This window comes from Ambystoma mexicanum, chromosome 1q (genome assembly GCF_040938575.1).
Source record: "Ambystoma mexicanum isolate Mex_15411 chromosome 1q, UKY_AmexF1_1, whole genome shotgun sequence".
NCBI classification, from domain to species: domain Eukaryota; kingdom Metazoa; phylum Chordata; class Amphibia; order Caudata; family Ambystomatidae; genus Ambystoma; species Ambystoma mexicanum.
The window spans coordinates 1,299,987,265-1,300,002,093 of NC_090922.1; the positions used below are offsets into that span (position 1 = coordinate 1,299,987,265).

At 47.4% G+C, this 14,829-nt stretch overlaps 1 protein-coding gene across 1 annotated transcript in view; it reads left to right on the plus strand.

The window, feature by feature from the left end:
• The first annotated feature begins 292 nt into the window (after nucleotides 1-292).
• LOC138561841 (uncharacterized) overlaps nucleotides 293-14,829 on the plus strand; it is a 39,190-nt gene continuing 24,653 nt past the window's right edge. The window contains exon 1 of the mRNA XM_069642767.1: nucleotides 293-376. Coding sequence (XP_069498868.1) covers nucleotides 293-376 — 84 coding nt within the window. The remainder of the gene's footprint in view (nucleotides 377-14,829) is intronic.

The window sequence follows — 14,829 nt, forward strand, 5'->3', positions numbered from 1 at the left end:
TGACGTCATAGTTGACGCATCTAGCATTATGCAAACTAAGTATAATCAAAAGACATTGTGATCCTGAATGAATGAACTTGAAGAATGATGATGCACCCTGCTTTCCTTTATTGAGATACAAGCAGTTTTTTACCATCTTCTTGGAGTCTGTCCGGTTATTTGGTCTGAGACATTTTATTAGTAATTCCATCTAGCACAAAGACGCTTCAATGTGCTAGAGCACAGTATTGAGATGAGGAAGAAACAACTGAGAGTTATGAATAATACACACTTTCCCCACTTGGGTTCTGAGATGAGGAAGAAGCAACTGAGAGTACTGGATCCCATTTCCTCTCACCACTTTGGTACTGAGAAGAAGAAGATGCATGAAGGTCAGGTATGTCCATGTAATCAGGGACAAGCAGCATTGCTCCCATTAATGGACACAGGGTAACGCACAAAGAGGAAACAAGGAAAGAGGAAGACACATAACAAGGAGCTGGGTGGAAAGCAGGAGAAGTAGAGACACCAAGAAGCCAACCAAATCACAGGAGTCCTGCTGGTGTGATTGTACAGGACGGAGATCCTACAGAAGGGGAGGCAGGCAGCAAGCGCTACCGAGAAGAGGAGGCAAAGCTGTGCACGAGAGTCAGAGAGTGCTGAGCGAAGCACCACGAACAGGCTTTGCCGCTCAGGGAGAAGCCATTGACAGGAGCATGGCTGCCAGGTGCGGCTAAGTGTCAGGGAACTAGAACAACCGGGGCGCTCCAAGGGACAGTGAATGTAGTAGCAGTCAACAGCAACAGGCAAAGTTGCCTTTATTGAATACCAAACTGAATGAAACAGGCAAAGTTGCCTTTATTGAATACTGAACTAAATAAAACACGCAAAGCTGCTTTATTAAATACCGTAAGAAATGAAACAAGTAAAGTTACCTTTATTTAATACTGAATCTAATGAAATATGCAAAGTTACCTTTCTTGAACACAGAATTGAGTGAAAGAAGTAAAGTTGCATTTGTTGATTAACAAATGGAATGAATCAAGCAAAGCAGCATTTTTGGAATACTGAATTGAATAAAGGAAGCAAAGTTATATTTATTGAATAGTGAACTGATTGAAACATTCAACTGAATGAAATAAGTTGAACTGTATTTATTGAATACTGAACTGAATGAAACTATCAGAACCTAGATCTATTGGATACCTAAAGAAAGGGAAGAACAAACCTGCTAAATACTGAACAATGAACTGAAAGCAATTAGGAAACTATGTTGAATGAAAGGCTCCGAGGACAAAATTGGAGTCAAGGTTGAGAAACCACTTGTATATTAAAGTTGTGGAGCTGCATTAGAGAAACTACTTGCTTGGCTGAATAGTGAACTACTCAAGGAGACCTGAAAGTTCCTGTTTGATTAACCTGTAATGGGTGAACTGTGTGGTCTAAAACAGTGCCAAGAACAGAGAACTACTATCTGTTGAATAAAGAACTGTTGAAAGTGAATCCAAGGTTCTGGTTGCATGACCTGTAATGGGTGGACGATGCAGTCTAAAACTGCACCAAGACCAGAGAACCCCTACATGCTTACCAGGAAGTTTGCTGTTGTGGAAGAAGGAAACCAACCATTGGTGTATAACAGACTTGGGAAAGGGAATCTTGAGTTGTAAAGAATTACTGAAATACCAAACTAAATTTCCAAGACACTTCTTTTCGTAGCACCTTTTGATATTGATCTTGGGGAAGGAAACCCTGAGACCTGCTGCCCGGAAACTGTATTGAACTTGGGGAAGAGCATCTTGACCTTTTTCAAAAGTATGGAACTTTATTGCTTCAGGTTCGAAAGAAGGTAAATTAAACATTATACTGAACTTATTGACATTTGAGAAATGAAAGTTGAAGAATGAGCCCAAACTGGAAATAGCTGAGAACTTTACTTCTGGAACACTGTTTAATTTATGGTTGACATTCCTATACATTGTTTTATATTACTTGTGAGGACAAGTATAGGTTTTGGACACAGACAGACTTTTCAGTTGAACATATTGACACAGACTTTCCGGTATCAGATAATATTATCCCCACCAATAATATCACCATATATATGGTTGTGGGGTAAAACCATAGGTGATATTAATAGTGGGGATAATTAATGGGGTTTTTGGGACCGAAGGTTGCAGGGGTGGCCACCGCTCCATTAAAACAATGATGGGGTTGCTGGGGTGCCCCCCGGAGGCTCCATGGCTTAGTATTGCAGCTAAAATATGGTGATATTCTTCCATGGAGATATTTATGCGGGGATACTAACACATGGAACCAACTCTCCTTAGTTTCTTTGGGCAGGTTAATCCCACCGTAGCATAGGGCAAGTTAGGCCTTAATCCATCCTAACATTTTCATTAATAAAGGTTTTTGTTATACTTTGAATCTGTTGTCTGTGTCTCCATCCATGATGCCAATCTCACACCACTCATCAAATCCCAAAATACAACAGTTTTAAAATTGCAAGTATCAACTATCTCCAAGGGTTATAGTGTTAGCCAATAGTATATTAATGTATCACCAAAGCTCTAACCTCTTCCACTGCACCTTGTAAAAACCACATATACGTGAATCATTCTCAGCATAGTTGGCACACATCAAGAAAAAAACATGCAAAAATGACAACAAAAAATGAACACGAAATAATAAACTTGGGCCTCCAAAAAGATCTGTAAACATAATTTACTTATAATGTATATGATACTGCCTTAAAGAAATTAGGAAATCAGTGGGGAAAAATGTAAAAAAATATATTAAGGTTATTAGTCTTGTGGCAAGAATTACCACTGACTATTCTGGTGGATTGGTGAACCATTCATAAGTAAAAACAAACAGCAGGAGAACAACAAACCAACAACAGTATGATAACTTCTGTCTGCTCAAGATGCGTTTCCCAAGAAACTGGGAGCCTATACCATGCTTACCTATGCCAAAAGGGAAACATGTCAGAAGAGAGAGGTATGCAGGCGAGCATAGCTACACCCTAGGTGAAAGGCCCTCATTGCAAGGACATGTGCAGTAAAGCCTAAAGCCTCACCTTGCTCTTGCAAGAAACAGTTGTTAAATATGGCAGTTTGTAGTACCTACTCAATATCTAGTGTACTCGAGGAGTACATAAAACCTTCAATTCCAGACTTTCCCCCGCAATTAGTCCTGTGAGGACTTCACTCCAGTCTCATTACATATATCTTTAGGGGAACAAACATCACATTCAGGCACATTATAACTTATGTTTTCTGTTAGGAAAGATTTCGTAATTGTAGGTAATTTTCCTTCCATGTGGCAACCCCTAAACTTTTTGCTGTTGTTTTTCACCTTGTTCTTGACTTTGCCAGAGAAGTGCAGCCTTCTGCCGCACTCCTCTGGGCTTTCGCTCCTTCTTACGGGGAAACTGACATGCCCTTAAGACAGTCAGTACCGGGGAACGCTGTTTCCCGTAGTTTCTTTTATCATGTTGCGGCTTTAGTGCAACATGACACAAGAGGGCACTGTAAGCTAAGTTACAGCTCTCTTGGGTCTCTAGCCTTCTACAGGCCCTAGATACTCGTTTGGGATTGTATTTGATCGGTGCAAGTGATTCAGGGACTGGAATGGTGGCAGCGATCGTTTTGTTTATTTTGAGCTCCTTTTGGCGTTCTGAGCGCGTTTTTCGCGCTGAACCCAAAATGGTGGCCTGGCTCCCAAAATGGCCAGACCACGAGGCTCCTTTGTCCTGTCCACTGACAGTCTTGCTCCCTTCACCTTCCCCGGGTCGAGCTGACCCGGGGCCTTCCTTATTTGGGCATGTACTTTCCCGCGAAACACGGATGCTTTCGCGGGCTTCTACATGTCGTTTGTGTGCCTCCAGGGTGTGGGCTGGGATGTCTGGTCCCAATACACATCCTGGGTGCCAGAGAGTCTAGGGTGGTGTGAATGTCTGGGACCACCGTGGTCCGTGATTGGTCCACGTATGGTATGTGTGTTGATGAGCGGATCTCCCATTGGCTCCCCTCCGTTTTGGCGCGAAGGGAACCGTGGATAAGAGGGGGCTGGAAACACCACTACCATGTCGATCTCCTGAGTTCTCACGAACGAAGGAATACAGGAGCCAAGTATCCTGCAACCAAGAGGCTGGACCGAGGAATCGCTGGTGACCCGCTGAAGGACTCCTCCTTTGCACTGCTGTCGTCCTGTGAAACCCTTTCCTCCTTTGATCGAACCAGAAGGCCTGTACTGGTGCTTCGACCTTTGGAATAGCAGGAACAGCTATTCTCGGCGACTTCATCATCTCCTGCCAGTAAGCCTTCGGAAGCGTCTCTGGGCCATCCAGTTGACTGACCAGCTTACATGGGAGTCCTGCTCTGTAACCGCCGCCAGGTTGTGTTGTATTTCGAGTCCTGGTCACTCTCACACGCTTAGTACACTTGGCGTTCCCAAGTCTGAAGTGAGTAGTGTACATTTGGCTCGGATACACACGGCCGCTCTGTTGCCCTGCGGTGGTGACAAAACTGTGCAGGTTTCTTCGATTGGGACGTCTTTTTTCTCTACACGACGACGAGGCATTCCCGGCTCTTCTGAACCTGCCAGCTGCTGAAACTAACGTGGAGAAGCCTGGGTCTGCTTGCATCGGGGACCGGTGAGTAGTATAGCTAGGTCGCCCTCCTGCAGTAGCCCATTGCTTTTCCCCGCTGTGTAAAAACAGCACCCTTTTGTCCGTACTCGCGCTCTGCTTCTGCTCACTGTGGAGGCTGCGCTTGAGTCGCGGAACCTGTTCTTCTTCTGTTGTGCACTAACCCGAACTGCCTGACTTCCTCCGAAGAGCTTCTCCTTTTGTCCGTTGGCACCAGCGTGTGCAGGTACTTTGAGCACAAGGCTCCACTCTTCGCAGGGCTCTGACTTCCATCTAGTTAGGTGCCTCTGAAGGCGAACTGAGTCTAAAGCATTATCGCACTGCCTGTTTTCCTTCCCTTTCAGGTGGACTACACATTTCGTGCATATAACGCTTGCGACTGTCGTATTTGTATATATATTGTGTTGATATGGTATGTGTTGGCTTAATATTTTGATATTGTGATTTTCTCGCTACGGTCGTTGTTTTAAAGGCCTTAAAATAAATGTGTATATATTTTTGATATAACAACTGTTTGGAGTAGTTTGTAAGCGCTCTTGCTTTGTGTGCTCATTGCGGGCTTTCAGTCACCCTCACCCCTCTTGAGACCTAGTCTTGACCGCCGCGATCGCTACCTTGATTGGTCTGGCTCGTCCAGAGGTTACCCTGTTCCAAGTAATTAGGTTGGCCTTCTGAACTTCTGCACCACCAGGACAGAGTTCAGAAATCCGTCTTAACAAATTGGTGTACAGCGGTGGGATACGACTGAAGGTATCCAGTGTTGCGCACGAACTAAGGCATTTCAGGTTATTCCAACCAGGACACGTAGTGAATTGTTATAGTATAACTTTAAAAAGGCCATAGTCCTATCTAACAGTATGGAAACAAATACCTTGTTAACTTTAAATGCTTCCAAATCAGAAACATTGAAGAAGATGTGTGCGGAGAGAGGTGTTTCCTCTCAAGGCACGAAATTGGAAATGATCCAAAGAATCGTGGCGTGGCAAGAAGCGCAGCTTGACGCTATAACTTCTGAGGACAGTGCAGAAGGTGGTGGGGCTGCTCTCACTGGTAGAACCGACGGTTCTGCCGCTGCACTGATCCATCGCGACCACGAGGACAGGGAGGACGAGATGTCTAATGTTTCCTCTGCCAGTGTTGATGGGGATGCTATGCTTGAATTCAAGAAGCAAGAGCTGCGGTTTAGGCAGCAGGAGCTTGAATTCAGCATAGCCAAACTAAAAATCGAACAGGCAGAAAAACAGAAAGACAGGGATCACCAGTTGGAACTGGCCAAGCTTCAGGTTGCAAATGGGTCCAAGGGTCCTGGACATGGGTCTGGGGCTTCCTCTCATCCACGGTTTCCGAAAGATCTGCTCAGTGTGTATGAAGAAAGGAATGACATTATGGACTGGCTGAATGCGTTTGAGTATGCATGCGAAGTCCAACAAGTTGACAATGCTGATAAGATTGCCTGGTTACTCAGCAGACTGCCCCATTCTGGCTGTAGTGCCATTATGGAAATGTCGAAGGCTGAGCGAGCTGATTTCGCAATGTTAAAGCAAACTCTCATTTTAAAGTTTGGGAAGACTCCGGCCCAATATTTGAAACGTTTCAGAGAGTATAAGAAAAAGGAAGGTGGTACTTGGGTATCTTATGTCGCTGAATCCTTGAAAAACTTAACTGGCTGGGTCGAAGGTTATAAGGTTTCTACCTTCGAAGGCATGATAAATCTTGTCATGCTGGAACACATTTTTGCTTCTTCTTCCCCGGAGCTTAAGCAGCATTTGGCCGATTCGAAGGAGATAGATCCTAAGAAGCTGGCCATTGCAGCAGACTTATGGGTGTCACATCGAGTGTCCCATAAGGACAAAACTCATCCTGGTAAGCAGGAGGAAGGGAAAAAGTCCAAAGATATGGAGGGTGGAGAATCTGCTAAATCTTCTTCCCATAAGGGCCACAAAAAGAAAAACAAGGGTAAGACACAAGAGAACTCACAGGGTAGTGGAGGTCAGCCTCCGAAACAGAACTCTGGTTACAATAAGCCTCCCTACGTAAACAGACCCAATGGATCTTGTTTTTCTTGTGGGGCAACTGACCATGTGAAGGGGGATCCCCGGTGTAAGGTTAGACCTTTGGGGGTCCACTCCGCTAATCTGGCCTTCTCCTCCTACGAGGAAGAAGAGATTACAGGAGCATCCTTCTCCTCAGACTCATTTCCCAGCGGAATAGAGGCTGAGATAGTTTTAGTGTCCCTGGGTTCCTGGGAGCCTAAAGTCGCAGAGGCTTATGCTAGGATTCCGGATAATACCAAGCACTACTTTAAAGACAGTGTGCTGATCAATGGAGTGGATACTCCAGCTCTTAGGGATAGTGGGTGCAGTCGCACTGTAGTGGATTCTACCTTGGTAGACTCAGAGGAAGTTGCCAGTGCTACTCTGATGCCCACTAAGTTGGCTGACGGCCCCCTCCGTATGTTTCCAGTAATACCTGTAAATCTTACTTTAAATGGTACAGCAGTCAGGATTCCAGTGAGCATTCAGAGAAACGTCCCGGGAAAGGTCTTGTTAGGTAATGATCTCAGAGCTTTAGGGCTCGTAGGAGACACTGCCGAAAGACCCTACACACGGTCTCAAGCACGGGCAGCATTGGCCAAGTCCAATACGCCGCCCCAGCCGAAGGGGAAACCCAAGGCGAAAGGAGTCAACAAGTCACGACGAGGGAAAGAGAATATTCCCCCGAGCTCGCCTACCACTGCGGTGGAGGAAGTTGGTCAATCGCCCGGGCCTGACGAGGAAGTGGCGATGCCTGAAGTATTCGACCCCAATGATCATCCTGAACTAAAAGACTTGTTAGTTGAAGGAGGTCCTGATAGGGACGAATTCAGTAAAGGCCAACGTGAGTGCCCATCTCTGGAAGGCCTAAGGAGACAGGCCTGCTCCCAGCTTGAGGGTGAACCTCCTGGGAAGCATAGGATTTATTGGGAAGGTGGACTCCTGTATAGTGAGCCCACAGAGTCTACAGAAGGAGACCATAGGAGGTTGGTGGTTCCCCTTGCTGTTAGGCCCTTCCTCCTGCAGTTGGCGCATGAAGTTCCCCTTGCTGGTCACCTTGGTATGAAGAGGACCAAGCAAAGGTTATCCATGCACTTCTACTGGCCCAAGATGGGGGTGCAAGTAGAAAGTCACTGCAGGAGTTGTGCCTCCTGCCAGTTGTCTGGTAAGGTTGGCGCGACAATCCAAGCTCCGTTGGTACCGCTCCCAGTTGTGGGGGTACCATTTGAAAGGGTAGGGATCGACATCGTTGGTCCCCTTGACCCGCAAACATCCTCGGGCAATAGGTTTATCCTGGTGCTGGTCGACCATGCAACCAGGTATCCTGAGGCCATCCCATTGAATACTGTAACTGCCAAGTCAGTTGCAAAAGCTTTACTCGGCATATTTACTAGGGTTGGCTTCCCTAAAGAAGTTGTGTCAGATCGTGGCAGCAACTTTATGTCGAAGTATATGCAGGCTATGTGGAAAGAATGTGGGGTCACCTACAAGTTCTCTTCTGCATACCACCCCCAGACCAATGGTCTGGTGGAACGTTTCAACAGAACGTTAAAGAGCATGATTGGGGCTCTGGAGGAGCCTCAGAGAAGAAAATGGGATCTTCTTTTACCATGCTTACTGTTTGCCTACCGAGAGGTACCACAGGAGGGTGTTGGCTTCAGCCCCTTCGAACTTCTGTTCGGTCATCCCGTACGGGGACCCTTAGCCATCGTCAAAGAGGGATGGGAGATGCCCACTCCCCCTGTTACTACCAACGTAGTTGATTATGTGCTAGGGCTCAGAAAACGGATGGTACTTCTGATGGGCTTGGCTAGTGATAAATTGAAGGCAGGGCAAGCGCTGGTGAAACCTTGGTACGACCAGAAAGCTTCCCTCATCAACTTTACACTTGGTCAGCAAGTCCTGATCATGAATCCCATAAGGCCTCGAGCTTTACAGGACAAATGGTCAGGCCCTTACCCAGTGGTGGAGCCCCTGGGTGAGGTTAACTATTCAGTGGACCTTGGAAGGCCTGGACAGGCTCCAAAAGTGTTTCACGTGAATAGGCTGAAGGCTTTCGTCCCAAGCGTCGAAATCGCAGCACTGCTACTGGCTTCAGACGTTGAGGAAGAGGAGTCTGAACCTCTCCCCGACCTGTTCCAAAGCAGTCCTTCAGATAGCTCTTTTGAGGGTGTCCGAGTGGCCCCTCACCAAAATGGACAAGGCTCAGTGGTTTACCTTGGACATGAAGTAGGTGGAGGGAGGAGACAGCCTCTACCCAGTAAGGTACAAGCAGTACAAGACTGGCCTACCCCCACTACGCAAACCCAAGTGAGAGCCTTCTTAGGACTCACGGGGTATTACCGCAATTTTGTGGCAGACTATGGCACCATAGCTGCTCCTCTGACTGCCCTCACAACTCCGAAGAAACCCAAGAAGGTAACTTGGACCGACGAGTGTGAGAAGGCCTTCAATGGCTTAAAAGACTCCTTGTGCCAGGCCCCTGTCCTTAGGGCCCCTGATTATCAAAGACCTTTTATCGTGCAGACGGACGCCTCTGACACTGGGATAGGAGCTGTACTATCACAAGTAGATGAGAAGGGTAAGGAACACCCTATCGGTTTTATTAGTCGCCAGCTTAAGGACAGAGAGCTCAGATGGTCCACGGTAGAGAAAGAATGTTTCTCTGTTGTGTGGGCCCTAAGGAAGCTGAGGCCCTACCTCTATGGGACCCACTTCACTGTGCAAACTGACCATAAGCCGTTAAAGTGGCTAATGAACATGAAGGGGGAGAATCCAAAGTTGCTTAGGTGGTCCATAAGTCTACAAGGCTTCGACTTCACTATTGAGCATAGGCCAGGTGTCCAACATAGCAATGCTGATGGGTTGTCCAGAATGTTTAACCGACCTGAACAAGAGACTCATCCAGGGGTGGATTAGTTCCCCCTGTCCATAGTCTGGGAGGGGCGAGTGTTAGGAAAGATTTCGTAATTGTAGGTAATTTTCCTTCCATGTGGCAACCCCTAAACTTTTTGCTGTTGTTTTTCACCTTGTTCTTGACTTTGCCAGAGAAGTGCAGCCTTCTGCCGCACTCCTCTGGGCTTTCGCTCCTTCTTACGGGGAAACTGACATGCCCTTAAGACAGTCAGTACCGGGGAACGCTGTTTCCCGTAGTTTCTTTTATCATGTTGCGGCTTTAGTGCAACACCACTACCATGTCGATCTCCTGAGTTCTCACGAACGAAGAAATACAGGAGCCAAGTATCCTGCAACCAAGAGGCTGGACCGAGGAATCGCTGGTGACCCGCTGAAGGACTCCTCCTTTGCACTGCTGTCGTCCTGTGAAACCCTTTCCTCCTTTGATCGAACCAGAAGGCCTGTACTGGTGCTTCGACCTTTGGAATAGCAGGAACAGCTATTCTCGGCGACTTCATCATCTCCTGCCAGTAAGCCTTCGGAAGCGTCTCTGGGCCATCCAGTTGACTGACCAGCTTACACGGGAGTCCTGCTCTGTAACCGCCGCCAGGTTGTGTTGTATTTCGAGTCCTGGTCACTCTCACATGCTTAGTACACTTGGCGTTCCCAAGTCTGAAGTGAGTAGTGTACATTTGGCTCGGATACACACGGCCGCTCCGTTGCCCTGCGGTGGTGACAAAACTGTGCAGGTTTCTTCGATTGGGACGTCTTTTTTCTCTACACGACGACGAGGCATTCCCGGCTCTTCTGAACCTGCCAGCTGCTGAAACTAACGTGGAGAAGCCTGGGTCTGCTTGCATCGGGGACCGGTGAGTAGTATAGCTAGGATCTGGTCGCCCTCCTGCAGTAGCCCATTGCTTTTCCCCGCTGTGTAAAAACAGCACCCTTTTGTCCGTACTCGCGCTCTGCTTCTGCTCACTGTGGAGGCTGCGCTTGAGTCGCGGAACCTGTTCTTCTTCTGTTGTGCACTAACCTGAACTGCCTGACTTCCTCAGAAGAGCTTCTCCTTTTGTCCGTTGGCACCAGCGTGTGCAGGTACTTTGAGCACAAGGCTCCACTCTTCGCAGGGCTCGGACTTCCATCTAGTTAGGTGCCTCTGAAGGCGAACTGAGTCTAAAGCATTATCGCACTGCCTGTTTTCCTTCCCTTTCAGGTGGACTACACATTTCGTGCATATAACGCTTGCGACTGTCGTATTTTTATATATATTGTGTTGATATGGTATGTGTTGGCTTAATATTGTGATATTGTGATTTTCTCGCTACGGTCGTTGTTTTAAAGGCCTTAAAATAAATGTGTATATATTTTTGATATAACAACTGTTTGGAGTAGTTTGTAAGCGCTCTTGCTTTGTGTGCTCATTGCGGGCTTTCAGTCACCCTCACCCCTCTTGAGACCTAGTCTTGACCGCCGCGATCGCTACCTTGATTGGTCTGGCTCGTCCAGAGGTTACCCTGTTCCAAGTAATTAGGTTGGCCTTCTGAACTTCTGCGCCACCAGGACAGAGTTCAGAAATCCGTCTTAACATTTTCTTCAGTAGCATGACAGTAAAGAAAGGACAAACTTACAAGGATGGCAGGTGCTATGAGTAGAATTTGCCAGATAGATGAACACAAAGGTTCTAGTAGACCCTAAATCCAAGACCCAAATGTCCTGATGGCAGTGGTGTGCTGTTGGGTGGGGGCAGAGAAGCTGAGGAGGCCCTTTCAGCAGGTACCATGTGCCTGTCTTCCCTTCTCCATTCTTCTGCTTTTCTCCTCCTCCTCAACTTGCACTTGTTCTCTATCCCTTTCTCTCTCCCTCTCTCTGTCTTTCTCCCTCTATCGCCATCTCTCTTTCTGTCTCTCTCTCTCTCTTCCTTCCTCTTGTTCTTTCCCCCTGCTGTCAACCCTCACCCTCTCTACTAGCTGCCTTCTCTCCCCTCCCCCACTATCTCCCCACCGGCTACTTTCTTCCTTGCTCCCCACTCTCTCCCTCTCACTACTCCCCAGCTTCCCATTCTTTCTCCACTCTCCCAAGTCTCTCTCAACCGCGCCCCTCCTTCCCAGCAGCCTCCCCAATCAAACATTTCCCTCTCCAGCCCTTCTTTCCTTCCTCTCATGGGGTCCATTCTCCCCCCTGCATCCAAGGGTAATCCCCAGGCCCCCAGGTACCATGCAAGTGGGTGTGCCTAGCTAGCCATCTTTGCCCTGCCTTGTGCCCACAGCCTGGTGCAGACAATCATCCATGTGCAGCCTGCCTAACATACTCTGCTAGCAATATGTCTCCTTCTCTACCTGTACTAAATCTTTTCTGCAAAGATTTCAGACCGCATTAATGTTAATGTTAAAGGTATTTGTATCTCACACCGTCACCAGGCACTCTGGTGGATCTGAAAGGTTTGGTGGTATCCTGCTGGTAAATCCAATGGGATATCACTGAGCTGTATTACTGTTTCCGACACTCACTAGTGTCAGTAATGCCTGTAAATCCCCATTCCAAGGAGTCTGATTGGACTCCATGGGGAGATTTGCCGGTATTACCAGCACATACCGAGGATTCTTGCTAATAAGTCATCTGACTTACCTCCAGCTCTTAGTTGTAGGTATCTCAGGTGCTCCACTGGCAAACTCGGATTTGGCCAGGGCAGTAACGTGCAGGATGCAGTAATACTGGAACATTAATACCACACTGGTCAACTTATAATGAGGCCCTTTGTGCCTGACATACACTGCTGGCAATACGTTTACCTCTCTGCCTGTAATAAATCTGTTTTGCAAAGACGCTGTTGAATTTATTGGTGTTCCCACTATTTAGTGTTGCATGCCTTCTATTGCCTCCCTAGGTCCACAATCATTTTCATGTCAGGCTGTAGGAAAAGCAGCAGTCACAGTGAAATGATAATACATCAGTATTCTGACAACAACAATAACAGGAATATGCCAGAAATGGTGTACACTGGGGCCAATCCCCCAGTGCCCAGGTTCCAGAGAAAGGTCATTGCACCAGTGCAAACGTTTGTGGCTAGAAGACAAAGTTCTATTCAGTTCATCTGTACAGGTGATGTGCGGGGCACAAGTTATACAAGCTCGCCATGCCAGAGCTTTCAGTTCAAACTGTTGTAAACTCTGTGAAGTTGCAGCAAAGTAAATATCACTGTTCAAAGGTTCTGACAGAAATCAGGATTCAATAGTCCATAGTTCGTAATTGGAAGTTCCAGATAAAAGTTCCACCTAGAGATATCCAATGTACCAGAGCCATGTGTATATGAGGGTCATTAAAACAGAGAGAATGACCAGCAGGGACCATAATTTACAGGTACTGGTGAATCAACAGAGGTGGCTTCCACTCTTTGCCAGTGCACTGCCACCTCAGGAAGATTCATCGTTGTTGTGGGGACAAATCCAGGGGTGAGTGGCCTGGCCACTAGCCACTCTGTTCAGAGCTATTGGTGCTCAGGAGCTCTTATGCGGGACTGCAAATCGTACCTTTTGGGACATGAATTGTGAGATCCAGGGGAGTCGGGTACCAAAAGTGGTATGCCAGGAGTGAGGGCTGAATGGGGGTCGTTCCCTCAGATGAAGGAGCCTAAGCAATAGTTCCCACAGTGACCTCACTGTGTGGAAGAGGATCAGAAGCTGTGGGTCCTCGACAAACGACCGGTGGCATCACTGGTGGTGGAGTCGTGGTCACGGTGGGAGCGGAGTCAAATCGAGAAAGATCGGTCAAAGTCGAGGTGCTGTCGTCTGCTGGGGTGGAGATCTTGTGACAGTGTGCTGTAAGAATCCACACCGAGATCCCAGCACATTTGACTGCTGTGTGCATCGTTAGGAGGACCTGGACAGGCCGCACAACCTGGTCTGGAGCATAGATTTCCACTTATGGACCGTCACAATGACCCAGTCTCCTGGCTGTGAAGGGTGGCAGGACTCAGTTGTTGGTTCAGGCAGGGCTTCACGGACCTGAGCGTGCCTCATGTGTACTGCTCTCTCAACATTGTGTATTGTTAAACATGTAGCATAGTTCTCACAGTAGCCTTGAGCCATAGAGGCTAAACCATGGCCCATCCAAATTTGATTCACTAGGGTAATCATAGCATTTTTACCTGAGCTACATGGACCAGTTAGAGGTGAGTACCTTGGGTGCCAACAGGAAATCGACTGGGGGACACCACAGGGAGTATCCCCCAACTTACAATAACGTCCAGGTCACATTTTCAGCTTCAAGGGCTTTACCTTGGAGGAGGGCCGGGCTGTAAAGGGAGGCGATCGGTGACGTGGGACTGCAACACAAACAAGAATATCATTAGGAGCCAGATGCACGTTTAAGGCCACCAAAAGAGCTGCACCATCTGCTAGGATATTGCCTTGGGGTGTGAACGACTGAGAGAGATCATGTCCCCTAAATTTAACAATGGCTACAGCTGCAGAGAGTAACAATGCATTTGATAGGCCTGGCACATTTCCACATTTGGGGTGCCTGTGGATGTTAAATACTCACGCTGCCTCCAGAGGAATCAGAATTCACGCACAACCCTGTGGGTGTACCTGGAGTCAGTATAGATTGTGGCCGATCTCTCCCGGGCCTATGCACAGGCACGGATGAGAGGTACGAGTTCAGTAACCTGTGCCGATTTCACCAAGGGCAATCCATATGTTTCTAGGACGGCATGGGGGAACCTACAGAATAACCAGTGACCAATTTCCCAGTTTCTGGGACACCGAGGCACGAGCCATCCATGAAAAGGATCCGATTAGAGTTCAGCAGGGGCACATTTGATAAAACAGCATGGGGGACATAAGCACCTATGAAACTGTTCGAAAGTCATGTGGTTCCCCGTCCTAGGAAGGATTCAGGACTGAACATTGGTTCAAAGTTACATTAGCAACAGAAATTATCCACTTTTCGTATCGAGTGAGACAGGATTTGGACACATGCAGTGTCTTCCCTTTAAGCAGTAATGACAGAACAGCATGGGCAACTGTAATTGTGACAGGGTACCTTTGTAGTAGTGAGTCAATCTCAGCGGGGATGGCTCATAGACATGCTGGGAGTCCCACGGCTACTGGTAGGATACGGGCTGGTGCATGTCAGTCTGTAACTGAGTCAACACACCTTCAGCAAAACCGTTGCATTCATAGCAATACAATACAAAGGCTTACTACAATCCAGTTAACCAAAATCCAGAGCCTTTGCAGGTGCTTTCTTAATGGTGACATAGGCATCTTTTACTGC